General features: G+C 45.0%; 2 protein-coding genes and 1 pseudogene across 5 annotated transcripts in view; 2 read left to right on the top strand and 1 right to left on the bottom strand.

Moving 5' to 3' along the window:
* DSTYK (dual serine/threonine and tyrosine protein kinase) overlaps nucleotides 1-3,372 on the bottom strand; it is a 71,254-nt gene extending 67,882 nt beyond the window's left edge. The window contains 1 exon segment of the mRNA XM_030936092.1: nucleotides 2,895-3,372. Within this exon segment, the coding sequence (XP_030791952.1) occupies nucleotides 2,895-3,165 (271 nt within the window). The 5' untranslated portion in view covers nucleotides 3,166-3,372.
* A 13,710-nt stretch (nucleotides 3,373-17,082) lies between these two features.
* LOC104661708 lies at nucleotides 17,083-18,106 on the top strand (annotated as a pseudogene). The gene has a single exon (XR_747882.2). The product of XR_747882.2 is annotated as a 60S ribosomal protein L26-like (transcript).
* Nucleotides 18,107-21,865: 3,759 nt separating this feature from the next.
* Nucleotides 21,866-25,994, top strand: part of TMCC2 (transmembrane and coiled-coil domain family 2) — a 46,231-nt gene continuing 42,102 nt past the window's right edge. Inside the window, exons 1-2 of one of the 3 annotated variants that reach the window (XM_030936427.1) lie at nucleotides 22,610-22,732; nucleotides 22,952-23,086. Coding sequence is in view for 1 of the 3 variants with exons in the window: in XM_010362456.2 (XP_010360758.1) it covers nucleotides 22,526-22,732 (207 nt within the window). In the remaining 2 variants the exon portion in view is untranslated. Of the gene's footprint in view, nucleotides 22,733-22,951; nucleotides 23,087-23,342; nucleotides 24,049-25,994 lie in introns of those variants that run through there. The other 2 variants (XM_010362456.2, XM_030936426.1) reach the window with 2 other exon arrangements.

The raw sequence follows: 25,994 nt of genomic DNA, 5'->3' as shown, positions 1-25,994 counted from the left end.
GTGTTCCTCTTGCACACAGGAAGGGGAACATCACACAACGGGACCTGTTGTGGGGTGGGGGGAGCGGGGAGGGATAGCATTAGGAGATATACCTAATGTAAATGACGAGTTGATGGGTGCAGCACACCAACATGGCACATGTATACATACGTAACAAACTGCACGTTATGCACATGTACCCTAGAACTTAAAGTATAATAAAAAATAAATAAATAACAGAATTGAGTGTTCCTTCAACATCCAAGTTCCTATTAATCAGAGACTAACATTCATAAAAGAAAGCTGAGGACTGGGTGTGGTGGCTGATTACGTAATTCCAGCACCTTGGGAGGTTGAGGTGGAAGGATGGTTTGAGGCCATGAGTTTCAGAACAGCCTGGGCAACAAAGCGAGACCCCATCTTTACAAAAAAATTTAAAAAAGAAAGTTGAGACAGTCTCTGAATGAACTTGACCTTACAAAGATGGCCTGTAAATGACAGAACAACAACTAGTTGTCTTTTTAGGAGTGGTTTCTACTTTCTGACATGACCACCTAAATAGCTAGGAAAATGCATCCCTAAAATATACACAGTAAGTGTCCCCTCACTAACTTTCCTTGGTGCATTTTTACCCCCAAACACTCCATGCTGAAAGGAAGAGAAGCATTTTATGGAACAAAACCGAATTGCTCCCAGTCCTGCCATCTGCACACTTCCAGGTTTTTATTTGGGATGGACAGACTCCACACAGTGAAGAGTTAAATACGCAAAGATTAGTTCATGATGCAGTCAACTGGAAAAGCTAATGAGGCAAAATGCAAAGTTATATTTGTATGTCTTAAGTTGTTTTTTAAAGAATAAAAACAAGAGCCAACCAAAGTGCCTTGAAAACCTCCATCTCTCTGAGGTTAATCGATTCTCTTTGTTTTAGAAGCCAAGTCTAAAATAAATAGTTGTTTTAAAATAAAAACAGCAATAAAGGGCTTTTTAAGATAAGCTGTGAGAGAAACTTTCCAGCAGGGGACACCTCTGGAAAGCACTGTTACGGGTGCGGGTGAAAGTACACATTCTGGGGATCGTCTCAGAAAACATTAGCCCTTCTTATCAGCTGTTTCTGGTAGCCTCACAGATACCAGTTCTCTCTAGGACAGTGTATTTCCGGACATAAGATGTCAAAACAACTTCAGAAAAACTAGTAATCCCCCTCCTTTTATGCTACAAGATAAAATAAGGCTTTTTAAATTCCGATCCAAACCAACTAAATGGAATAGTATCATTTAGGGCCCTGTCATAATCTTAGTATCTTATTTTTATCACCATTTGTGGATTCCCAGTCCGATGTAGGACATTAAGTGCAAAACTTTGGGAATATAAGAGCTAACACCCAAAGTCAGAACAATTCATCCAGTTCTGAGCCTCGTGTTCAAATCTGCTGTATCTAAATTCATGGTTCTGAAGGTATTTTAACAGACCACCTGCCTCACATTCCCCAGTGTCTTTTATAATTACTATTATTATTTTATTTTTTGAGACGGAATCTCACTCTGTCGTACAGGGTGGAGTGCAGTGGCACAATCTCGGCTCACTGCAACCTCCGTCTCCTGGTTTCAAGCGATTCTCCTGCCTCAGCCTCCCCAGTGGCTGAGATTACAGGCGCCACCCACCACACCTGGCTAGTTTTTGTTTGTTTGTTTGTTTGTTTGTTTGTTTGTTTGTTTGTTTGTTTTTGGTAGAGACAGGGTTTCACCATGTTGGCCAGGCTGGTCTCGAATTTCTGACATCAAGTGATCCGCTCGCCTCTACCTCCCAAAGTGCTGGGATTACAGAAGTAAGCCACCGCGCCCGTCCTCTCCAGGTTCTTTTCATGTTAAATTAGATTTTTAGGACCCACTTTCCACACCTATTCAATCGGAATTAATGAGCTAGAGCATGAGACATGGCATTCTTAATACGCCCCTGGGGTGAGTTTAATGCACACTTTCGTTTGAGAATCACTAAATTAAACCCACAGACTTCTTTCCTGTTTTGTCCCCAAGAGATCTATCTACATGGAATGCCAGTCCCTTCTCCCTTCCGATCTAAAGTTATTTCCTAATTAGACGCAGTAGTTAACAAATCCTCCAGTTCCCCACCAACAGCAGTTTAAAAGGAAGCAAGACGTTAGGAAAGATTAAAGACCATGCACGATTTTAAGTGTTTGGGGGCCTTTGGCACATCCTAGAAAGAATCATGCAAGAACAAGAGTAGCTAGTTCTCCATTGGCTCAGGACCAAAATGATCCCTCCCCTCTCTTCTTCACCATAAGCTGGAGCAACATCTCTGGCAATTCCCTGGCACCCATCAGATATGATTTCCACCCCCAACCCTATTTAGAGAATGTCCCCTCTTCACAGAGCTGCCGCATGATTGGTGTGAACACATTTCACATACATCATCAAACCCACACACCCGACTACAGTCCCATGGCCTCCTCGGACTCCCGGGACACCCTGCCGCCTCTGCTCCATCCCTAAACTGGGGCTCTGACCCACAACTGCGCACCCGCCCGCCTCCAACTCAGAGCAACTTTCCCCACTCCTCGGATTAACTGGTACCCTTTCCGAACGCCGGCCCAGCCCAGTCCCGTCAGCGCACACCCTAGTCCCCGGGGTCCTGCTCCGGGAACTCCGGCCCTCGGTTGCCCCTGGCTCCCGGTCCCCCAGCCGGGCCCTCAGCGGGCCCCCTCCTCCCCTCCTCAGAGGGATGCCCTCCCAAGGCATCCCGGATCCGGCCGGCTCAGGCCCGGGGACCCGGCCACACTGCACGACTGCCCCTTTCCGCCTGCCTCTTCTCGGGCTTGTTTTGCAGGGCAGGGGTGCGGTCCACCCTCCGATTTGCCTCTACTGCCCTCTCTCCCTCCGGGCTGCCCTCCTTACCCGCCTGCAGCCCGGTTTCGGCGACATCGCCTGCAGGGCCGCGCTCGGCCCCGCCGCCGCCCGTGGGGGAGGAGGGACAAGTGTGGTTGTGGGAGCACTTAATGTCGCGGAAGAACTTCTGGGTCTCGCGCAGGTTCTGTCGCAGCCGTCCCAGGTAGCGGCGGTAGCGGCCGAAGCCCCGGCACAGCTCGCGGATCATTCCGCCGCCGCAGGGGCCGGAGCCGGGACCCGAAACGGGCTCGCTACCCCATGGCACCTCGTTGCCCTCCATCGCCTCTGCCCGCTCTGTCTTTGCGGCTCGGTCCCCGGCCGCTGGCCCGGCCTCCCTCCTCCCCGCCCCCCAAGTGCCGAAGGGAGGAGGAATCCGCCTCTTGACACCCCCGCTTGCAGTGAGCCAGGCTCCCAACCTCCGTCGCTGCTGTTGCAAACAAACCAAGCCGCAGTGCGCCGCTGTCGGAACCTTTCTCTCCACTACCCAGAAGCGTGAGGGAAGGATCGCTGGAGGACACCCTCGCCGCGAGGTCTCTTGGGACTTGTAGTCCGGGCTGGGACCAAACGCCAAAACCTCAAGGCTGGAGAAGGGGAGGCTGTGGATGGTACTGATCCCTTCTGGAGAAAATCCTCACTCGTTCTTATGTTTTCGCGCTCTCCTCATTTTAAAAAGTGTTCCCAATCCCCACTCAGCGTCCCTGAGGGGAGAGAGGAGCTGCAGAACCTGAGCGCCAGCAGAAGTGGGGTGCCTTACCGAAATCGTAGCGAAAGATGTTATTAGCAGAGAAAAGGAAGGAAACAAGACCGAGGACAGTCACATCTCCATGGCTACCCTAAGTGGCTCTCTCGTGCTTCGAATACAGTTGATACTGGGGAATCGGCTGAAAGTACCCTGGAAATAGGGAAATCTCTCATGTTTGTATTGCGTTCCCCTTTTCCAACTTTCCTTCTCCAGACTTAGAAAGGAAGGGTGTGAAAGGATCAACAAGAGCTGTAAGCTGAACTTCAGTTGGTTCCTCAAGTAAGGAGACTGGGCTGGGTAAGGGGAAGTTGAGGTTTGTGGCCTTCCAAACTATTTCTGATTATCTTAACTTGGCTTCTGCTAATATGGAGGACTTCCATTGACTCACACAGTCACGGACTCCTGGACACAATTACAAAGGGGGCAAAACTTGACGTCACCTCTTTTCTGTTTCCTGAGTTATCTCTCCCCTCTTCACCAGGCACAGAACCCATCTATATCTTTCTTGCTGTAGAAAGACACCATCTTTTACCCAGGCCAGACCTCTTCTCTGATAGGCTGGAATGATGTAGTTTCTTGACTGAAATTAAGAGGAGATTTGAGTTTGGGTCTGGGCTCTCCCTATACTTTGCCTTGTGATCTCGGGCAGCACCCTGTTTCATCTTCTATAAAGTAAGGGTTTAGAATGGCAGATCTTTAAGCCCTTTTGGCTTTAAAATTTTGTGAGTCCTGCTTCAGAAATTTTACTTCTCCTAACCTCTCATCTCAGAACACACAGGTATTCTTGGCCAAATGATGTCATGATATTTGGATTAATTGTTGTAAAATGTGAAGGCCTTACCTTTCCAGGGGCACTAGCATTTTGTAAAAAGGGATCACTAATTCAGTGAATCTGTATTTGATAAATATCTGTGAGGGCTGACTGCAAGGAGGGAGCCTCATGCTCCTTCCCATTTACCCACTCCCCCTTCTGCCTTTTACTTGGTCACATTCTCCATCAGCCATTCTTCTTTTGCAAGATTGTATTCCTCATGCAATCTCCAAAAGGTTCAGTAAAATAGAAATGAAAATTTAAAATGGGAATTTTAATACAAAATAGATACTATTTTTTAAAATAGAAGAGCTGTAAGAAAGCAATGTGTAATGATTTGCCACACACAGTAATTTCTAGCACAGGAGGTCAGATAAGAGCACTCGAGCTGGAGTTATCCAGAAAAGGAATCTGTCTTGAAGAAGAAGCAAAATTTGGATAGGTGGAAGTAATCAGAGAGGGTATTATTTCAGGTAAATATCACAAAGCCCACCCTTTTAAAAACTATTCCTTAGTACCTTACATTTATTTTCAAAATAAGTAATACAAGAATGTAGTATAAACTTCAAATGGTGCAAAGGATATACAAGGAAAAACTAAATCTTCCTTAGTTTTTCTGTTCATTTCCCAGTCACCTAGTTCCCCTACCAGGAGGCAACCACTGTTGTAGATATAAATCATATATAGATAGATCCTATATATATGTATGTGTATGTATTTTAAATACAAATGATAGCATATGTAATACATACTTGATTATGGCCTTGCAGACCTCTGCACCAAAACATAAAGGTTTGTTTCATTCTTTTTAACTGTGTAACATACTACCACATGGATTGGCATGTTTTATTTAACAAGTCCTCTATTGGCAGACCTTTAGGTTTTTTGCAATCTTTTGGTATTACAAACAATACTGCAATAACTAATCTTCTATGTACATCATTTTGAATATGTGTAAGTATATCTCATCCCCATTTTTGATCTGTTGAGAAAAGCAATAATTTTTTGCTATTTAAAATCTTAAAGGATGCAAGTGACAGTGAGCTCTTCATAAATCATAACTTACCAATTAAAATACATATTTTCTTCAAATATCTAATTCAAAGGACAAACGGAGAAAATAAAGTTTTGAATGGTAAGAAGAGAGGGTTTAAGTTGGTATAGAAAAGTATTTCCTGGCCAGGCACAGTGGCTCACACCTGTAAACCCAGCACTTTGGGAGGCCAAGGCAGGCGGATCATGAGATCAAGAGTTTGAGACCATCCTGGCCAACATGGTGAAACTCTGTCTCTACTAAAAATACAAAAATTAGCTGGATGTGATGGCACATGCCTGTTGTCCCAGCTACTTGGGAGGCTGAGGCAGGAGAATTGCTTGGACCTGGGAGGTGGAGGTTGCAGTGAGCTGAGATCACGCCATTGTATTCCAGCCTGGTGACAGAGCGAGACTCTGTCTCAAAAAAAACAAAAAAACAAACAAAAGAAAAATATTTCCTAGCCACGCTGTAATCCCAGCACTTTGGGAGGCTGAGGCAGGCAGATTGCCTGAGATTGGGAGTTCGAGACCAGCCTGGCCAGCATGGTGAAACCCCATCTCTACTAAAAATACAAAAATTAGCCAGGCGTGGTGGCAGACACCTGTAATCCCAGCTACTCGGGAAGCTGAGGCAGGACAATCGCTTGAACCCGGGAGGCGGAGGTTGCAGTGAGCCGAGATCAGGACACTGCACTCCAGCCTGGGCAACAGAGTCAGACTCTTGTCTCAGAAAGAAAAGTATTTCCTGAAAGTGTTGAGAGTTAAACAATTAATGAAGATGAACACACAGATCTACTTTTGTTCTCTTCTATGACACCATTAAAATGACAGTAATGGGATTTTTTTCAGGCACAAAGCCAGAATAATGAGAGGAGTCGGCAGCAAAAAAGAAAGTGGAAGATGGAAAGCAAATGGGCAAGTTTTAACTAAGAAACCTGAATCCTAAACCCAAAGTAGTAAAGTTGAGATCCCACCTGATATCTATTGAAGGATCCCTAAGTCTTAGAAACTGGTGGCAACAGTTCCCCCTACTGCCTACCGCGGAAGTAGAGTTGTGTAAGAGCAGGTAAATTCTGAGGTCACTTCCTCATCTTCAACTTCCACCCTACCCTCCGAAAAACAAGACTGAAGTATTTATTCTCCAGAGAGGGTTGAATAGCTGTCTGTATAAACAGGGACATAAGTGAATGTATAGATATTGGATGCCCTCTTCATTCAGTTCCTGGATCTTTGGTTACCAGCTGCTTACCCTACAAAGAGAAAACTAAAAGTGTCTTTATGAAGGAATATGAGCAGCCCAAGAGGAAAGAGACCCAAAGATACTGACATCAGAACCAAGATTTTTGTCTGCCTGTTTTGTTTCACTGCTGTATCTCCAGGACCTAGAACAGTGCCTGTCACTTAGTAGGTACCCGTTAGATATTTGTCGAGTGAATGAGTGTTCGCTGTAGATTGATGGATTGATTAAGTTGAGACAGGGTTTTGGGGTTTGCCATATTGTCCAGACTGATCTCAAACTCCTGGACTCAAGTGATACACACCTGCCTTGGCTTCCTAAAGTACTGGGATTACAGGTGTGAGCCACCACACCCAGCCGACATTTTTCAACATTCAGGAAATCACAAAAGAGAAAGTAAAATTACTCAAACTTTCACTATCCAGAAAAAAACAGTAGGTTATATTGGTATCCATTAATGTTGTCATTGGAGGAAACGGGATAGGTGAGAAATATTCTTTTTAACTTTACTTTTCTATTACAAGTTCCTCTTGGTTTGATGATTTCTAGAGAGATTCTGAAGCCTTGATCTTCCTGTTCATGTAGGTGGAAATCAAGAACTTTTTTTAGAACACCATAAAACATTAACACTTAATTCTTCCATATGCTTTAAGAACAGTTTACTGGCCGGGCGCGGTGGCTCAAGCCTGTAATCCCAGCACTTTGGGAGGCCGAGACGGGCGGATCACGAGGTCAGGAGATCGAGACCATCCTGGCTAACACGGTGAAACCCCGTCTCTACTAAATGCAAAAAACTAGCCGGGCGAGGTGGCGGGCGCCTGTAGTCCCAGCTACTCCGGAGGCTGAGGCAGGAGAATGGCGTAAACCCGGGAGGCAGAGCTTGCAGTGAGCTGAGATCCGGCCACTGCACTCCAGCCCGGGCGACAGAGCAAGACTCCGTCTCAAAAAAAAAAAAAAAAAAAAAAAAAAGAACAGTTTACTAAGAAAAAGTGTGGCTATTTTCTATTATGCAACATAAAATCAGAATCACAAATCCAAGAATTCAAAAGATCTACAAATTGAAGGAAAAAATAAAGAATTATATATTATTGAGTTTTATTATATTGAGAAATTATATAATATAAGTATTTCTTTACTACTTGTTCGATCACTATCATCTTCTAAAGTTACCAGCAGGTGGGTAATATTTCGCTCCAAAAAAAGAGAGGAAAAATTATGGAAGAAAAGATGAAAAATACAACCCATTAACCTAATTTTTTTTCTATGAATTGGGAAAAGTCACCATTATCAAATTTAACAACCAAACATACTTTCTTGTAGCTCAATACTGATTCCCAAGGGAACATGTTTGAAAATCCCTGGTTCTAGACAGTCTTGCCCTCTTCTCTGCCTATAGTGTATATTGCTGGTGGTGTTGCAGAACAGTGCTTCTCAAACTTCAGTGTGCACACGAATCATGTGGAGATCTTGTTAAAATGCACTTCTGATTCAGTAAATCTAGGGTGGTGCTTGGGATTCTGCATTTGTTTTGTTTTGTTTTATTTTATTTTATTTTATTTTATTTTATTTTATTTTATTTTATTTTATTTTATTTCAGATGGAGTTTTGCTCTTGTTGCCCAGGCTGGAGTGCAGTGGCACGATCTCGGCTCACTGCAACCTCTGCCTCCTGAGTTCAAGCAGTTCTCCTGCCTCAACCTCCTGAGTTGCTGGGATTACAGGCATGCACCACCACGCCCAGCTCATTTTTTGTATTTTTAGTAGAGACGGAGTTTCATCATGTTGGCCAGGCCGGTCTCAAACTCCTGACCTCAGGTGATCCACCTGCCTTGGCCTCCCAAAGTGTAGAGATTACAGGCGTGAGCCACCACGCCTGACCTATCTTATTTTTTTTTTAATTTTATGTATCTATTTATTTTTGAGACAGGGTCTTGCCCTCTGTCTCCCAGGCTGGAGTGCAATGGCTGCAACCTCCACCTCCCAGGTTGGAGGTAAGTGAAAGTGCTTTGAAATGGAAATAAGCCAGGTGTGGTGGCTCATGCCTGTAAATCCCAGCACTTTGGGAGCCTGAGACAGGTGGATTGCTTGACCCTAGGAGTTGGAGACCAGCCTGGGCAAGACCATGGTGAAACTCCATCTCTACAAAAAATTTAAAAATTAGCCAGGTGTGGTGGCACAGGCCTGTAGTCCCAGCTACTTGGGAGGCTGAGGTGGGAGGATCACCTGAGCCTGGGGAAGTTGAGGCTGCAGTGAGCCATGATCATGCCACTGCACTGCAACCTGGGCAAGAGAGTGAGACCATGTCTCAAAAAAAAAAAAAAAAAAAAAAAAAGAAAAGAAAAAGAAAAAAGAAAAGAAAAGAAATACTGTAAAAATTTAGGGAAAAGCAAGGGAATAGAGAGAATCTAACCCGAGTTTCCAGCCCTGGCAGTGCTGCTTACTTATTTCATGATCGTAAGCAAATTACTTAGAGCCTCATTCACTTCATCTGTAGAGAAGAACTAATACCCACCTCACAGGGTTATGAAGATTAAATGACATAATGTGTAAAGCCGTTAGCACCTTACCTGGCACACAGACATGCTTAGGAAATGTTTTCTGTCTGTAGTAACTACTCACATTCAGGATTATGTATTTTTACAAGGAGGATAGCATTTCCAAGAATATTTTGTTTATGAGATTCTCTACATGAAGGTTTATTAACTTGAAGATTCAAAGTCTATAAAATTGAACTGCTAAATGCTATTTAATTATACATCAAATATCATTACAATGCTGAATATTTCATCAGTGCCATGCCTGGCTGTCAGGATGTAGAGCATTGGAGGGAAACAATCAAAGGGAATTTGGTAGAACTCTAAGCAGAGATCATCTTTGTTTTACTGCCAAGTAGAAGAACAAGGTTTTCCAGAAATGTTTTAGAGTAACCGATCCAAAGTTTTCCAGAAGCCCTGAATCTAGTTTTTCCACAATTCATTTTTCATCAGTAAGATAGTAGATCGGCATTGCTTTTCTTTTCCTTTTCTTTTTTGAGATGGAATTTCCCTCTTGTCACCCAGGTTGGAGTGCAATGGCGTAATCTCAGCTTACTGCAATCTCCGCTTCCTGAGTTGAAGGGATTCTCCTGCTTTAGCCTCCCAAGTAGCTGGGATTACAAGAGCCCACCACCACGCCCGGCTAATTATTACTATTATTATTATTTGGAGATGGAGTTTCACTCTTGTTACCCAGGCTGGAGTGCAATGGTGCAATCTCGACTCACTGCAACCTCCGCCCAGGTTCAAGTGATTCTCCTGCCTCAGCCTCCTGAGTAGCTGGGATTACAGGCATGCGCCACCATGCCCAGGTAATTTTGTATTTTTAGTGGAGACGGGGTTTCTTCATGTTGGTCAGGCTGGTCTCGAACTCCTGACTTCAAGTGATCCACCTGCCTCCGCCTCCCAAAGTGCTGGGATTACAGGCGTGAGCCACCGCGCCTGTCCTCATTATTGCTTTTCTAAGTCTAAATGGCTGTGATCCTTTCTCCGTTATTATCTGACAGTTCAGTGGAACCCATATTTGGTTTTTTTCCCTACCTACCTGGAATAACACCTTATAATTGGTTATATTCTTATCTCTGGGCTGATCCTAGGTGGATAAAGATGGATAGATTAACAGCTACCAGTACTCTTTTCTATGTCAATGTTATTTATTTATTTATTTATTATTATTATTTTGAGATGGGGGTCTCTCTCTCTGTCGCCCAGGCTGGGGATGAAGTGGCACAATCTCAGCTCACTGCAGCCTCAACTACAGGGGGTCAAGTGGTCCTCCCACCTAAGCCTCCTGAGTAGCTGGGACCACCATGTCCGGCTAGTTTTTTTTTTTTTTTTTTGTAGAGTCTCACTATGCAGCCCAGGCTTCTCAACATTATCTTGATAGAGGTTTTCTAGAAGATTCTGAAGCCCAATTTCTGAAACATTCCATCCAGCTTAGTCTGTATCTATCCACATATGCCAAGCCCAATGCCTGAAACAGAGTATACTCTCTCTATATATATATCTACATATATATATATAGAGAGAGAGAGAGAGAGAGACACGGAGTCTCATTCTGTCACCCAGGCTGGAGTGCAGTGGCACGATCTTGGCTCACTGCAACCTCCGCCTCCCAGGTTCATGCAATTCTCCTGCCTCAGCCTCCTGAGTAGCTAGGATTACAGGCGCACACCACCACACCCGGCTAATTTTTTGTGTATTTTTAGTAGAGACAGGGTTTCACTATGTTGGCCAGACTGGTCTCGAACTCCTGACCTCATGATCCGCCTGCCTCAGCCTCCCAAAGTGCTGGGATTACAGGCGTGAGCCACCGCGCCCGGCCCTCAATCAATATTATCTGAAAGAAAATATTTCCTTTCATTCCCCTGCCTGCCCCCTTTCTCATAAATCCAGCCACCTCTCCAGGGAGGTGGTTTGATGGAAGTGAGGGTTAGGATTTGAAGCAAAGGTGGAAGGCATTCTGGTCAAGAGAACATTCTCTATTCCCAAATTTCAGAGGAAAGCGGGACCTCCACCTATCGAGCTTCATGTGAGCCTCCAAGTGCTTGGAAGAAAGTTCCTGGCACCTGGTTGAGCCACCATCACATATCTCTGTGTTGACAGGGTCCTACCGTTTTTCCTAGAGCTGATTTCAGAAGCACCAGTCTAGGCACTTTCTCAAAATAGGGCTTAGGGATCCATTTAGGCAAGTTTCCAGTTTACATATACACATTTCTTGCAGAGGGAATATGACAAATTTTAAGGATGTGCAGGAATAAAGAGTAAAAAATAGTATTTAAAACATCATAAAAATAAATCCATTTTACATAAGATTTTAACAGTCTCACATTCTAGCATAAAATTTAGGATTATTTCTGAGCACTCCCTCCCATATTTATCCATAACTTACCCAAAATTTATCAATACAGTTCATATCGTATTTAATTCTTACAACAACCCCGCATAGTTTTATCCTTATTTTACAGATGAGGAAACTCAGACTAAGGCTAAGTGATTTTTCTAAGTCCGTATAGCTAATAATACAGATTTGTTGGACTCCAAAGCCCTAATTCTTCTAGCTCTACACAATTTTGCATTCTAATGCTTTCATTTTATATTACTTAAAGAAGGTTTTTAATGTTTCTATCCCTTTTAATAGCAGCACAATGTTCCATTCCATTATATTGTTGTGTCTTGTTCCTCATCCATTCCCTATTCTTGGGACACTTAGGTAGTTTCAGGTTTTTCATTATTATTTTTTTTAAGATGGAGTCTCACTATGTCACCCAGGCTGGAGTGCAAATGGTGAGGTCTCAGCTCACTGCAACCTCCACCTCCTGGGTTCCAGCAGTTCTTGTGCCTCACCCTCCTGAATAGCTGGCACTACAGGTGCCCACCACCATGCCTGGCTAATTTTTGTATTTTTATAGAGACGGGGTTTCACCATGTTGGCCAGGCTGGTCTTGAATTCCTGACCTCAGGTGATCTGCCTGCCCCGGCCTTCCAAAGTGTTAGGATTACAGGTGTGAGCCACCGCACTCGGCCAGGTTTTTCATTATTATAAACAATGCTGCAATAAACATTTTTGTTGTTGTTCATGTAGCTTGTTTTCTTCTTTTGAATTATTTCCTGGAGATAAATTCCCAGGAGGGTATCACTGAGTGAAAGAGTATAAACATCTACATGGTTGTAGCTCTATGATACTAAACTGCCCTCTGATAGAACTGCACTGTGTCATTGCCTGTTGAAAAAGTGTACTATCGGCTGGGTGCGGTGGCTCACGCCTGTAATCCCAACACTTTGGGAGGCCGAGGTGGGCAGATCACGAGGTCAGGAGATCAAGACTATCCTGGACAACATAGTGAAACCCCATCTCTACTAAAAATACAAAAATTAGCCGGGCTTGGTGGTGCATGCCTATAATCCCAGCTCCTCAGGAGGCGGAAGCAGGAGAATCCTTTGAACCAGGGAGTTGGAGGTTGCAGTGAGCCGAGATCACGCCACCGCACTCTAGCCTGGCGTGAGAGTACTGTCTTCTTTCGCCAGCACCCTGTGACAGATATAAGACAAGCCTGGTGGTCTCATTAATGAAAACAGCCCTTTGTCCCTATGTCTGCTTGGGTATGCCCCCAGAGCAATATGAGGCTGCCTGAAAATGACATAAGGATGCATAGTCCAGAATAATATCTCACATGGATGGTGTGATTCCCCTTCTCACGAGAGACTTCACTGATTAAGTTGTCTTTTTCTTATTGAAGTCACAAGATCAGCAGAAGGCTTTCCAAACAACTGACATTTTCCTCTTAATTCAGAGCAACTCACCATTCCCATGTTGGAAAAAAGTGTGGTGCCTGTTAGAACTGAAGCCTAGACTTCAGTTAGAATGGCTCATGGTTTACCATTCCAATCTCAGTGCGAAAGGGTTGGGACATTTAGGTAGTTTCAGGTTTATTAATTATTATTATTATTATTATTACTGAGATGGAGTTTCACTCTGTTGCCCAGGCTGGAGTACAAATAGCATGATCTCGGCTCACTGCAACCTCCACCTCCTGGGTTCAGGTAATTCTCCCGCCTCAGTGGGTCCTTCCAGGACACCAACAAAAGGAAGTCCTGAAAGAGCTGAAAAGGTTTCAGGGACTGTCAGGAAGAAGTGAAAGTAAGGAAAAGTCACACTAAAATAAGAAAGCTCTATTCCAACTGGTGGAAGGTGATATTGAGATTATATATTAATATGTCTCTATCTTAGTTATCTTACATGGCAAGAATACCATTTGAGGCTATTGAAAGGTTTAGATCTAAATTAGATGGCATATTATTAGGAACTCAAATGATAGTTGTTATTATTAGTCTATAATTAGACTATACATAGTCTAGGCTAACAGTACAGTAGGTATTACAGAAAAAGTATGGACATTGAAAGGAAGCAGAAGTGGTCTGGCCATCTCTTTTTAGCCAGGTTACCTAAGGCAAGTTTTATATCTTCTTTGAGCCTCAGTTTCGTTACTGTAAAATGATACTTAACCTACAAAGTTTTTTGTTTTGTTTTGTTTTTGAGACGGAGTCTCGCTCTGTCGCCAGGCTGGAGTGCAGTGGCACGATCTTGGCTCACTGCAACCTCTGCCTCCCGGGCTCAAGTGATTCTCTTGCCTCAGCCTCCTGAGTAGCTGGGATTACAGGTACATACCATCATGCCTGACTAATTTTGTATTTTTAGTAGAGATGGGGTTTCACCATGTTGGCCAGGATGGTCTCGATATCCTGACCTCGTGATCCACCTGCCTCGGCCTCCCAAAGTGCTGGGATTACAGGTGTGAGCCACTGCGCCTGGCCACAAAGTTTGTTTTATGGACTAAATGGGAAGGTGTGTTATGCATATAGTAAGTGCTCAACTAATTAATAAATCAACAAATGTAATCAACCAAGTCTTCCCCTACATCAGTGGTTCTCAAACTTCAATGTATATATATCACTTAGGAAACATGTCTAAAAAGCAGAGTTTCAGGCTCCACCCCCAGAAATTCGGTTTCTATCAGGTTGGAATGGGGCCTGGGAAGCTGCATATATAACTAAATTTCAAGGTGATTATGTTGCTGGTAGTCCATGAACCATACTTTTAGAAAGACTACCCTACAGTCTCAGAGAATAAAGAGAAGAAAAATAATTCCATTTTAATATGCCGTACAACTCTAGAGCATGCAGATATATAATTAAAGAGATCCAAATGTTGAATGTTCTATTTTCAAGATGATATTTAGTTCTTCCTTACTTAAAAGAATGAGAATCATCCTAAAGAATATTTTATCCTTTTAACATTCATGATGTGGATGAATGTGTGAAAATACCTCTTTCGGGGAGTCATCTTGATCCCTCACAGAGATCTATCTCTCCTCCAGACCTTGGTACTTAATTAGCTCCCCTTGGAGTGTTGGCAGGCATTACCATTTCAATCTTGTGTTGTTAATTGACATTTCATCTGTATCTCATCTCCCCAACTGGACTTTAAGGCAGGACCAATGTCTATTATTCTATATCCCCCACAAGCATATTATAAATCCTTTGTACACGATATGTGTTTCATAAATATATGTGAATGAATGTAGAGCTATTGAATTGCAGACTAATATCAATTAGAGTATTACTTACCATAAAGTGACTCAAAATTATAGTTGTGAAAAGGTGAGCTATTAGGCTTTTAGGCTTAGAGTTGGGGTGTCCAATCTTTTGGCTTCCCTAGGCTACACTGGAAGAAGAAGAATTATCTTGGGCCACACATAAAATACACTAACGATAGCTGATAAGCTTAAAAAAAAGGAAAAATGTAATAGAGAAACATGTAATAATGTTGAAAATGCTTCTGAGTACGTGACGGGTTTTTTTTGTTTTGTTTTTTGTTTTGAGACAGAGTTTTGCTCTTGTTGCCCAGGCTGGAGCCAGGCCACATGATGTTTTAAGAAACATGAAGCCAGGCCACATGATGTTTTAAGAAAGTTTACAGGCCCGGCGCGGTGGCCCACGCCTGTAATCCCAGCACTTTGGGAGGCCAAGGCAGGCAGATCACCTGAGGTCGGGAGTTCGAGACCAGCCTGACCAACATGGAGAAACCCATCTCTACTAAAAATATGAAATTAGCCGGGCGTGGTGGCGTGTCCTGTAATCCCAGCTACCTGGGAGGCTGAGGTAGGAGAATCGTTTGAACCCGGGAGGCGGAGGTTGCAGTGAGCCAAGATTGCGCCACTGCACTCCAGCCTAGGCAACAAGAGCAAAACTCTGTCTCAAAAAAAAAAAAAAGAAAGTTTACAAATTTATGTTGGGCCTCATTCAAAGCCATACTAGGCTGCATGCAGTCCGTGGGCTGGGGTTTGAACACGCTTGCTTTAGAGTCAGACGGAGCTCAGCACAGATCTTGGACCTATTTGTAAGTGCTGTAACTTCTCTAAGCCTATTTCTCATTTGTAGAGTAGGAATAACACTTACCTTGTAGGGTTGTTTCAGGACAGTGTTCACAAGGTTCCTAGCAAAATGTCAAACACCTGCGGTTCTCTTTAAATGGTGGAGACTTGCTCTTACTATTATATCTAAAAGTACCACATAGGATTATAGATAGAACTGCCCATAGATATTTATTTTCAGATGTAAAATAGTAAACAATCGATTCTCTCTGAGCAAAGCTGATATTTTCTCTATCTTTTTAAGGTCTAGAATTTTCAGCTTTAAGTAACAGATTGTCCAGAGGTTTGTATGGATTCCCTATAGAGATGGGAAAGGGCACAAAGCAGCCATTTTACCAGTCCCAGGCTTTCACACATAGTAGTACAATCAGGGTTTAAGTTTACGCTTCACAGTCCTCCTCTGTTCATTGCCATGATTATCATTTTTTCTCCCATTACAGCAAAGCAACCAGAATAAAGAATATGCATCCTACCTGAAATAAGAAGCAGGAACTTCCTGCTGTTTCATATTACAGATGGGAGATTCACCCACCCCAGGAATGAAACAGACATTGGAATTTCCTGTGTAAGTCTTAGGGATGCTGTGAGAGAAATGATCACAAGGTTAGTAATTTGGGTTTGCGTACTCCTTTAAAACATTGCCAGTTTGGGCCAGGCATGGTGGCTTACGCCTGTAATCCCAGCACTTTGGGAGGCCGAGGCGGGCAGATCACCTGAGGTCAGGTGTTCAAGACCAGCCTGGCCAACATGGAGAAACCCTGTCTCTACTAACAATGCAAAAAATTAGTCAGGCGTGGTGGCAGATGCCTGTAATCCCAGCTACTTGGGAGGCTGAAGCAGGAGAATCGCTTGAACCTGGGAGGCAGAGGTTGCAATGAGTCAAGATCACGTCACTGCTCTCCAGCCTGGGCAACAGAGCGAGACTCCATCTCAAAAAAAAAAAAAAAGTTGCCAGTTTGGTATCAGAGATTCTGTGTTTTGAATGAAATAATGTATACAATTTCTGCATAAATATAGTAATGGCAGCTTTATTTCTTTTTTTTTTTTTTGAGACGGAGTCTTGCTCTGCCACCCAGGCTGGAGTGCAGTGGCCGGATCTCAGCTCACTGCAAGCTCCGCCTCCCGGGTTTTTTACGCCATTCTCCTGCCTCAGCCTCCCGAGTAGCTGGGACTACAGGCACCCGCCTCGTCGCCTGGCTAGTTTTTTTTTGTATTTTTAAGTAGAGACAGGGTTTCACCATATTAGCCAGGATGGTCTCGATCTCCTGACCTCGTGATCCGCCCGTCTCAGCCTCCCAAAGTGCTGGGATTACAGGCTTGAGCCACCGCGCCCGGCCGGCAGCTTTATTTCTAAAGGCAAAACATTACATCAAAGAAAAAGGTGGATACTATGTTAAACCATGATATCTTCAGTTGACAGAACATTAAGCAGTCATTTAAAATGTTTATTTAAGCCTTTTGTGGCCATCACCGAAGCAGCAGAGGCCAAAATGAAGTTTAATCCCTTTGTGACTTCTGACCAAAGCAAGAATCGCAAAAGGCATTTCAATGCACCTTCCCACATTCGCAGGAAGATTATGTCTTACCCTCTTTCCAAACAGCTGAGACAAGTACAATGTGTGATCCATGCCCATCCAAAAGGATGATGTTCAGGTTGTACGAGGACACTATAAAGGTCAGCAAATTGGCAAAGTAGTGCAGGTTTACAGGAAGAAATATGTTATCTACATTGAACGGGTGCAGCGGGAAAAGGCTAATGGCACAACTGTCCACGTAGGCATTCACCCCAGCAAGGCGGTTATCACTAGGCTAAAACTGGACAAAGACCGCAAAAAGATCCTTGAACAGAAAGCCAAATCTCGCCAAGTAGGAAAGGAAAAGGACAAATACAAGGAAGAAACAATTGAGAAGATGCAGGAATAAAGTAATCTTATGTAAAAGCTTTGATTAAAACTTGAAACAAAAAAAAAGTTTACTTAAACATATGGAATATAGCCAATAATATATGGAATAATATGGGAAAAGGTAATAATGTGGGAAATGCTGCTGAGTACATTTCAAGTAAAAAAAATAGGACAAAATTTGGTTTAGGCTAAGAGCTTTCTCTAATCAGAAGTGATACAGAGCCTTCCTGGTCCTCCCTTCCTTTTACAATAGCCAATAAAAAGCCTATCCTTAGGTGGTGGGATTGTGACAACATCAACAATCCAGACAATCTTCCTAAGGATTATTTGCATAGTTTACTACTCCTAACCCAACAGAACTCAATTTCTTTTAAGGAGTGCATTGAGTGGAAGTGGTCATCTCCAACAAAAAGGGAAGAGAATTACATTAACAAAAGAGTATGTGCAATGATATTGGTATCAAAATTCAGAAACTAGCCGGGCGAGGTGGCGGGCGCCTGTAGTCCCAGCTACTCGGGAGGCTGAGGCAGGAGAATGGCGTAAACCCGGGAGGCGGAGTTTGCAGTGAGCTGAGATCTGGCCACTGCACTCCAGCCTGGGTGACAGAGCGAGACTCCTTCTCAAAAAAAAAAAAAAAAAAAAAAAAAAAAATTCAGTGACCAAAATTGTTATATCTAGTCCCTCTAGAAAGTACTTTTACCTTTGAATCACTCTACTCAGTATGTTAAACCTTAAAATAGCACACTGACAACCACTTATCCATTTGATGTTTAAATGTTTTTTTAAGTATTGCTATGGAATAGGACATAGAATTGCCTTGGATAATCTGCAAGCTTCTTACTATTGGCAAAAAGAGAAGCCTTTTATTTTTCAGACCTAACTGCTTTTACAAAAAGAAAGAAAACAAAACAAAACCCTACTCTACACTTTGTTGATCTTGGCACCTTATCCTCTATAATGAAAGCTTCAACCATTTATCAAACTAAATGAACTGGGTGTTGACAAGAGAGCAGGATTCCATAATTCTGCCCTTTATACTTCTTGTTTATATACTTATTGGTTTAGCAAATTTGATACTACCAGAGTGCTCCCTTTCATTAGTTTAACTGGGATTTCTGTTCACAAAAAGCATTCAGCTTAGTGAGATAATTCTTTCTCATATGGCATACGGGGGGGGGGCTTGACCAAGTTAATTATTTTTGTTTCACTTAGGTTTACTGCACATATGCCATGTGTCAAGCATTTTCACATGCATTATCTACCTTAATCCTCACAATAACCAGTGAAGATAGATAGTATTAGCCCCAGTTTATAGATGAGAAAACCAAGGGTGAAAGAGGTTAAGCTCACAAGAAGTAACCGAACTAGAATGCTTACATGAATTTTCTGACACCAAGACCAATATTCTTCCCACTAAATCATGTTATTTCCTTATAATTAACTAAGTGTGCCAAAACAGAATGGAAACGCTACTCCTACATAGAAAATGTAATCACTCGCATTGTGTATCTGCAAACTTTTGTCTTATCTTAATATCAAAACATAATTTGTGCCTATATTTTCCCAAAGAAACATAGAACGATAGAATAATCCAATGCTATAAACAAAATTTCAACCAACCAAAGTGCTTTCAAGTTCTGATTTTCTTAGGTGCTCAAGAATTTACGGAGGCGGCCGGGCGCGGTGGCTCAAGCCTGTAATCCCAGCACTTTGGGAGGCCGAGACGGGCGGATCACGAGGTCAGGAGATCGAGACCATCCCGGCTAACATGGTGAAACCCCCTCTCTACTAAAAAATACAAAAAAAACTAGCCGGGCAAGATGGCGGGCGCCTGTAGTCCCAGCTACTCGGGAGGCTGAGGCAGGAGAATGGCATAAACCCGGGAAGCGGAGCTTGCAGTGAGCTGAGATCCGGCCACTGCACTCCAGCCTGGGCGACAGAGCAAGACTCTGTCTCAAAAAAAAAAAAAAAAAAAGAATTTACGGAGGCTAATGAAAATTTGCCATTGGCTTCAAATTGGTGGTTATAGGTCACTCAGGTCTCTACACAGACTTCTCATCCAAACTTCTTTGGCAGTAGCGTATTTATTCCATAATATGACACTCAGTGAAACTCAGAAATCAGTGGGACACATTTGAACTCCCGAAGATAGAAGCATTGGAGTGAAATGTGCAATGCTTTTGAAACTGGATGACATGTGTGGTCAAACTATGGCCCTTCACTCTTTGCTAGGCAATGTCCAAGTGCTTTACATATATTACCCAACATCCTGTATGGTAGGTACTGTCATTATCCCTACTTCCAAAGAACCCGGAAACTGGAACATGAAGAGGTTAGATAACCTGTTCCCACTCACATGGTCAGTGAAGAGCAGAGCTAGGATTTGTCCCCAGTCTGGCCACAGAGCCTGAGCTCTTAACCATTATGCTATGCTGCCTCTCCAAAATGGAATGTAAAGTATTAGCTGATTTTATGAAACACACCACAGACTTTTTTGCTGACCTGAATCATACCTTGCAAATATGACCGCAAGTAGAAAATGTAGCTGTCATACTGTATGTATATGATAATATAAAAATCAAACTTAAGACCAACTTTTATTTGGTATAGAAACAAGGCATAATTCAAAATTATAATGCTCTCTGCTTCCTTAAACGAAACCAAATCCCTTCCTTAAACCAAATCCCTTCACTTTCCTTTGGCTTCAAGTTAGGTCATGAACATGTGTCAGTGCATGCTCACCATTTGCTGGCCACCACGTACCCCTCAAGACTTGCTCAGGGTCTTTGGGGCCTCTGCACTTACCTGGGCCAAGTCAGGCAGAGAGCAGTATATTCCTCTGCTTGAAACCTTGCACCATGGGAACCTGCCCCCTCCGGTTCTGTCTAGTCCTGCCCACGGTCTACACTGGCATCCTGCCATCCCCTCACCATTGAAAATGCTAAATAAAGGCTTATAGCTTTGTGTTTCCACATTGTGCTTGATTCTTGGTGGTAGATGTGGGGGGTGGTTCTACATTCCCAGCCCATCCTAAATTCCTATCTTCTATAAGTGGAGCTGCCTAGTTTAGAAAGTAGCTGCTTGGCTGAAGTAAATTCTTAACAAATTAGTCTCTTCTAGGATACACATTAAAATGAGTGGTTGGAATGGGAAGAAGACAGAGCAGAGTCAAGAAACTCCGACTAGTGAGACTGAAGTGAGGCTACAATGTCATGATGGGTGTGAAAGAGATTGGCAACTGTAAAATCCTTTAGAGACCATGTGGTCCCTTCACTGTCTAGGCCAGTGGTTCTCAAAGGGTAGCGTGTGTCAGAATTACCTGGAGGGCTTGTCAAAACACAGATTTCTTGGCTCACTACTTCTGATTCTGTAGGTCTGGCTGGTGGCCAAGAATTTGCATTTCTATCAAGTTCCCCGGTGATGCTGAAGCTGCTAGTCCAAGGACCACAATTTGAGAACCACTAGTTGCTGGATGAGTAAAATCCATTGTGTCCACAGGAGGCATACAATAGACACTCAGATGGGGTTGTTATTATTACTACTCTCCATATCTTGGTAACCCCAACGTTTGCTCTCTTCTGCTTCCAGATTACTCAGCAGTTTGGCTGAGATTTATGCAAAGAGAGACAGCATTCCTTTTCTACACTTCTATATGTAGCAACCTCCTGCCATTAATACCCTTTCTTATTTAAAAGCTGCTTCGCAGTTTGTATAGAACTCTCACAGACGTTATTGTGTTTTTATATGAAATTCTTCCCAATTTCTGAGCATATATTATGCCAAGTAACGTCTCATTAAGAAATATGCACTTAAAGCGGGGGACGGGGCGATGTGCAGAGAACACTCCCTCCCCTTAGCATTTGCAGCTCTGAATGTAGGCATAGGTTTAACTCAGACCAAATATCCTAGAGGGGATAGGTGTCTGTCTCCCTTATGGATAGAAGGTGCAAAGTTAGAGCCCCAAAAAGCACTGATAATAAACATCCCTCTTGTGCCCCTTCTCGCCAAGTAAAGCGAATGGGTAGCGGAAATCCCGGGCGAGCCCTCCTCGGCAGGGTCTCTCAAGCTGGCGCCGAAACTGCGACTCCCACGCTCGCTGCCCTGGCCCCTGCGCGACAGCCCGCTCTCTGCAATGCAAAAACGCAGCAGCATCGCCCTGCAGCCCTCTCCTGGGGGATCGCACGGTGCAACCAACCCTAAAAACGTGGCCGCGCGACGCCCCCTCAGCCCCGCGGGCTTCCCATTGGCCGGTTGCCGCTGTCACTCCCTCCTAGCCTCGCCTTCCCGCTCCCGGGCGGAGGCAGCCGGGCGGGGTAGGTTGCGCGCTCGCCGCGGGCTCGGGCCGCGGCCGCGGCTTTGCAGCAGGCAGCGCGTCGGGCGGGGAGTGGGGCGCCCGGGCCGGGGAGGGGGCCGGGCGCGCCGCGGCCTCCGCGGCCGGCCCATGCGGGGCAGGGGCCGGTTGCAGGGCCGGGAGCAGCAGCCGGCGCCGAGGGCGGCCGACTAGGACCTGCCCGGCCGGCTGCCCCGCGCCCCGCCTTGCCCCGCAGCCCGGCCGGCCGAGAGGGATGAGCTGTGCCGCCCAGCTCCTCTCCGTCCTCCCAGTGCCCTGAAGCAGAAAGTTTGGGGGCCGGGGGTTGTCTCTCTTCTCCCTCCTGCAATGACTGCCCGAGGACTCTTGCTGCCCAGCCTCGACTGTGACCTGTCTTCGCTCCCCAGGTCGAAATGAACTATTCCAAGCTATAACCAAGGCTCCCCCTTCTCGCCCCTCCCTCACCCGCCTTTAATAATTTTTTTTTTTTTAATTCGAGAAATTGTGGTCTGCCATCTCCCCTCCTTGTTAATAATTTAGACCCCAGGCCTCATTTCTGAGTATAAGAGCAGGTGCGGTCTTCCCCAAGACGGCGCGCTGGAAGGACAGATTCCCCTTGCCGACCCACATACAACATGAAGAGGTGCAGATCGGACGAGCTGCAGCAACAACAGGGCGAGGAGGATGGAGCTGGGCTGGAAGATGCCGCTTCCCACCTGCCGGGCGCGGACCCCCGGCCTGGGGAGACCACGGGTGCTAACTCTGCTGGCGGGCCAACTTCAGACGCTGGCGCTGCCGCGGCGCCCAACCCAGGTCCCCGAAGCAAGCCTCCTGATTTAAAGGTGAGCAGACCATCCCCCGGCAAGCCCAACCCGCGACTTAGCTCTCGCCACTCCACGCAGAAGTGCTTTAACAGGATACAAGTGAGGGGGGAAGTCAGGCAAAGGTCAGAGAGGATGAGCGGATGCTTGACTGGCACCCCAGGGGGGACGTCAGGTACCGTTTGTGCCTCTGTCTTTCAGCTCCATTTCAGGCCTCTGTGTTTGTTCCCCATTATTCAGCAAACGTTTTAGTGACTCACCCATCCGAGATTGTTTGAATAATGTGTGAAGTGCTATTCGCAGACAAAGGGCTGGAGAAATCCAAGATGCTAACCAAAAAGTGGACAGCAGCTGACCATTAGTTTTCGTTGCTGAGTAAGTCTCTACCCATTGGGATCTTTTTTGTTTGTTTGTTTCTCGTGAGACGGAGTCTTGTTCTGTCGCCCAGGCTGGAGTACAGTGGCGCGATCTCGGCTTACTGCAACCTCTGCCACCTGAGTTCAAGGATTCTCCTGTCTCAGCCTCCCGAGTAGCTGGGATTACAGGCACGCGCCACCACGCCCGGCCAATTTTTGTATTTTTAGTAGAGACGGGGTTTCACCATGTTGGCCAGGCTGGTCTTGAACTGACCTCGGGTGATCCACCCGCCTTGGTCTCCCAAAGTGCTGGGATTACAGGCGTGAGCCCGCCCCGTCGGGATCTTTGAGCGCCTTCCAGGATGAAGCTCAGTTTGCCGGTCTGTGAACAGGGGGTGTGGATTTCCTGCCGTTAGGTGGAGCCAGAGGTTAAGATAGTGCTTGGAGATCTCTGCCTGCTGCTGAACCAACCCCCAGGGTGGAGAACTGACAGGTGGTGGAGCAGAGCTTGGGCTGGTTTGGGGCCTCAGTTCAAGTTGCTTACATGCTGAGACGGCAGCTAGAACCAGAAGCCGAAAGCACTGTTCACGTGGAGCTGTTTATTTTCTGGCCTGAGGTTGCCGAGACAATTGGCGAGCTGTCTTGAATATATCTCTATCAATTAAAACAGCAGCTGAGATAAATAATGCACCTTTGCCGGAACTGCCACAGGGACTGCAGGCTCAGGCTTCTCAAGCCAGCTCACCGCCCGGCTGAGCGAGATGTCAGCCCAAGGAAGGAACTTAGATGCCTTGGAGATTGATGCCTCAGTTATTTTCTCCAGAGAAGGTGCGGTGTCTGGGCTAGGGGAACGGAAAGGACTCCGTTGCATTTAATAAAGCCTGTATCCTATGGCAGCAGCCACTAAGGAGCTCACCAGAATAAGCCAATGACATTCCTCATTTGGCCTGAGCGGCTCAGAGTCAGGAAGTCAGAGCGCAGGTGAGTGTGTGTGCTCTTACCTGTGTATGTTACCTGTCTGTGTGCCTTGGGGAGGAGTGAAAAGGGGGACGACTAGATTATTGTTATGTGTATTTTTTAAATTTTGCAGTAATTATTCAAATCTGACCTCTGGTTCTGCCGCTGTCCTTTTCAGAGCTTCGTGGCTAGCCTTATGTCTAGAGGATCTCTGTGGGATAGGCTCTCTCTGCACAGGAAGCTTGAGCTTTTGCCAGACCCAGGGAGTCCTTGGTGTTTATCTCTGCTGTCACCCCCGAGTCCATCCCATGTGGTCAGGAGGTGTAGTTCCTGTTTTAAGTGAGATGGTGAGGGGTAAGGGGTCCCTTGAACGCTGTTATGGGGAGGAGGCTAGCCTTCTGCTGCTGACTTCAGCCTCATTCTGAACCGATCCAGCAAACCCTGATTCTTTGACCAGATGAGACCCTCAGCTGAGTCTGTGAGAGGCAGCCTTGGAAATTCCCCACTCTCCAACTCAGGACAGCAGTGGAAACTGCTTTCGCCATTTATTCCCCCACTTGCCTTCGTGAGGAAGATGGGTTGGTCATGGCATGGGGGCTGCAGTGTCTCTGTAGAGGGACGCCTTAAGGGATGCCTTAAGCTTGTTCATTTCCACTCTCCTATATCATCTTTCTTTCTTTTTTTTTTTTTTTTTTGGCAATGCCTTCATTCTGGTCAGGGGCAGATGTAGTAACAACTTTACATTTGGTATTAACTGCCGAACTGCCCTCAACCAGAATTGGAATCAGGTGCAAGAAAAGGAGGTTCCCCCTCCCCCCGCCCCCGCCCACGATAAAACATACCACTGAACCCAGCAATGTGGACCCAGTAAGGAGCAGAAAATCCAGCGGCAGCCTGCTTGTGGGAGCTCAGGGAAACAGCAGGGCTTTTCCTGTTTATCTCTGTCTGCTTCATCACAACATGTTTACTACCGTGTGCAAGGGACTTCCAACCAGATGTGACTTGGGGACTTTCACAGTTTGATTTGCTGTGTGGTCTCAGGCAAATCACCCTTTTCTAAGCCTTTTTCTGGGGAAAGGGACTAAGAATATCGGAGTGTGTCCAAACTTATTTATTTATTTATTTAGAGACAGGATCTTGCTCTGTCACTCAGGCTAGAGTGCAGTGGCATGACCACGACTCACTGCAGTCTCAAACTCCCGGGCTCAAGTGATTCCCCAACCTCAGCCTCCCAAGTAGCTGAGACTACAGGCGCATGCCACCATGCCTGGTTAATTTTAAATTTTTTATAGAGACATGGTCTTGCTATATTGCCTAGGCTGGTCTCGAACTCCTGGGCTCAAGCAATCCTCCCGCCTCAGCCTCCCAAAAAGCTGGGATTACAGGTGTGAGCCCACCCTGCCCAGCCCCTCCAAACTTTCTGGAAAAGTTGTTTTCCAATACTGTTACAGTTTTCCAATGATAGAAAAATTCCATTATTGGCTCTGGAACTGGGTAGAAGTTGACTGGTTTTAGATTTGTTGGTGGTACCACAGAAGGGTGTTTAATTTTTAATGCTCCCTACCTCATACCTGTGTTCGGTCGAGGCAGATAAGCAGTCTGGTTTCCTTTTGTTTTCATTTTAAACTTTGGAGATGATAACTTTTGGTACCTTAGTCCCACTTCTATTTTGTCATGACAGCTCCAGGCACTGTGATGAATTAAGTGCATTGGAAGAAATCATCTTGGGAAAGGGGCAAACAAAAAAATAAGAGACTCTGTATAAAGCACCTCCATAGAGGTTGGGGAGGTAGGGGAAGAGGAGAGAATTTTTATCTTTGCCAAAGAGATCTGAATGGTGTTTAGTGACAGTCCGTGGTTTCAGGGGCTCCTGTGGTCTCCCTCTGGTCCTTTAGCACTGTGGACCATCTTACTGTGCACTGTGAATTTCTGCTACAGTGCCCTGGGATCTGTGATTATAGGGTGGGAAG

The sequence above is a fragment of the Rhinopithecus roxellana genome, chromosome 8 (assembly GCF_007565055.1).
Source record: "Rhinopithecus roxellana isolate Shanxi Qingling chromosome 8, ASM756505v1, whole genome shotgun sequence".
In the NCBI taxonomy this organism is placed as follows: Eukaryota; Metazoa; Chordata; class Mammalia; order Primates; family Cercopithecidae; genus Rhinopithecus; species Rhinopithecus roxellana.
Note: the sequence above shows the minus strand (reverse complement) of the source record. Positions and strands in the feature narration are given on the sequence as shown.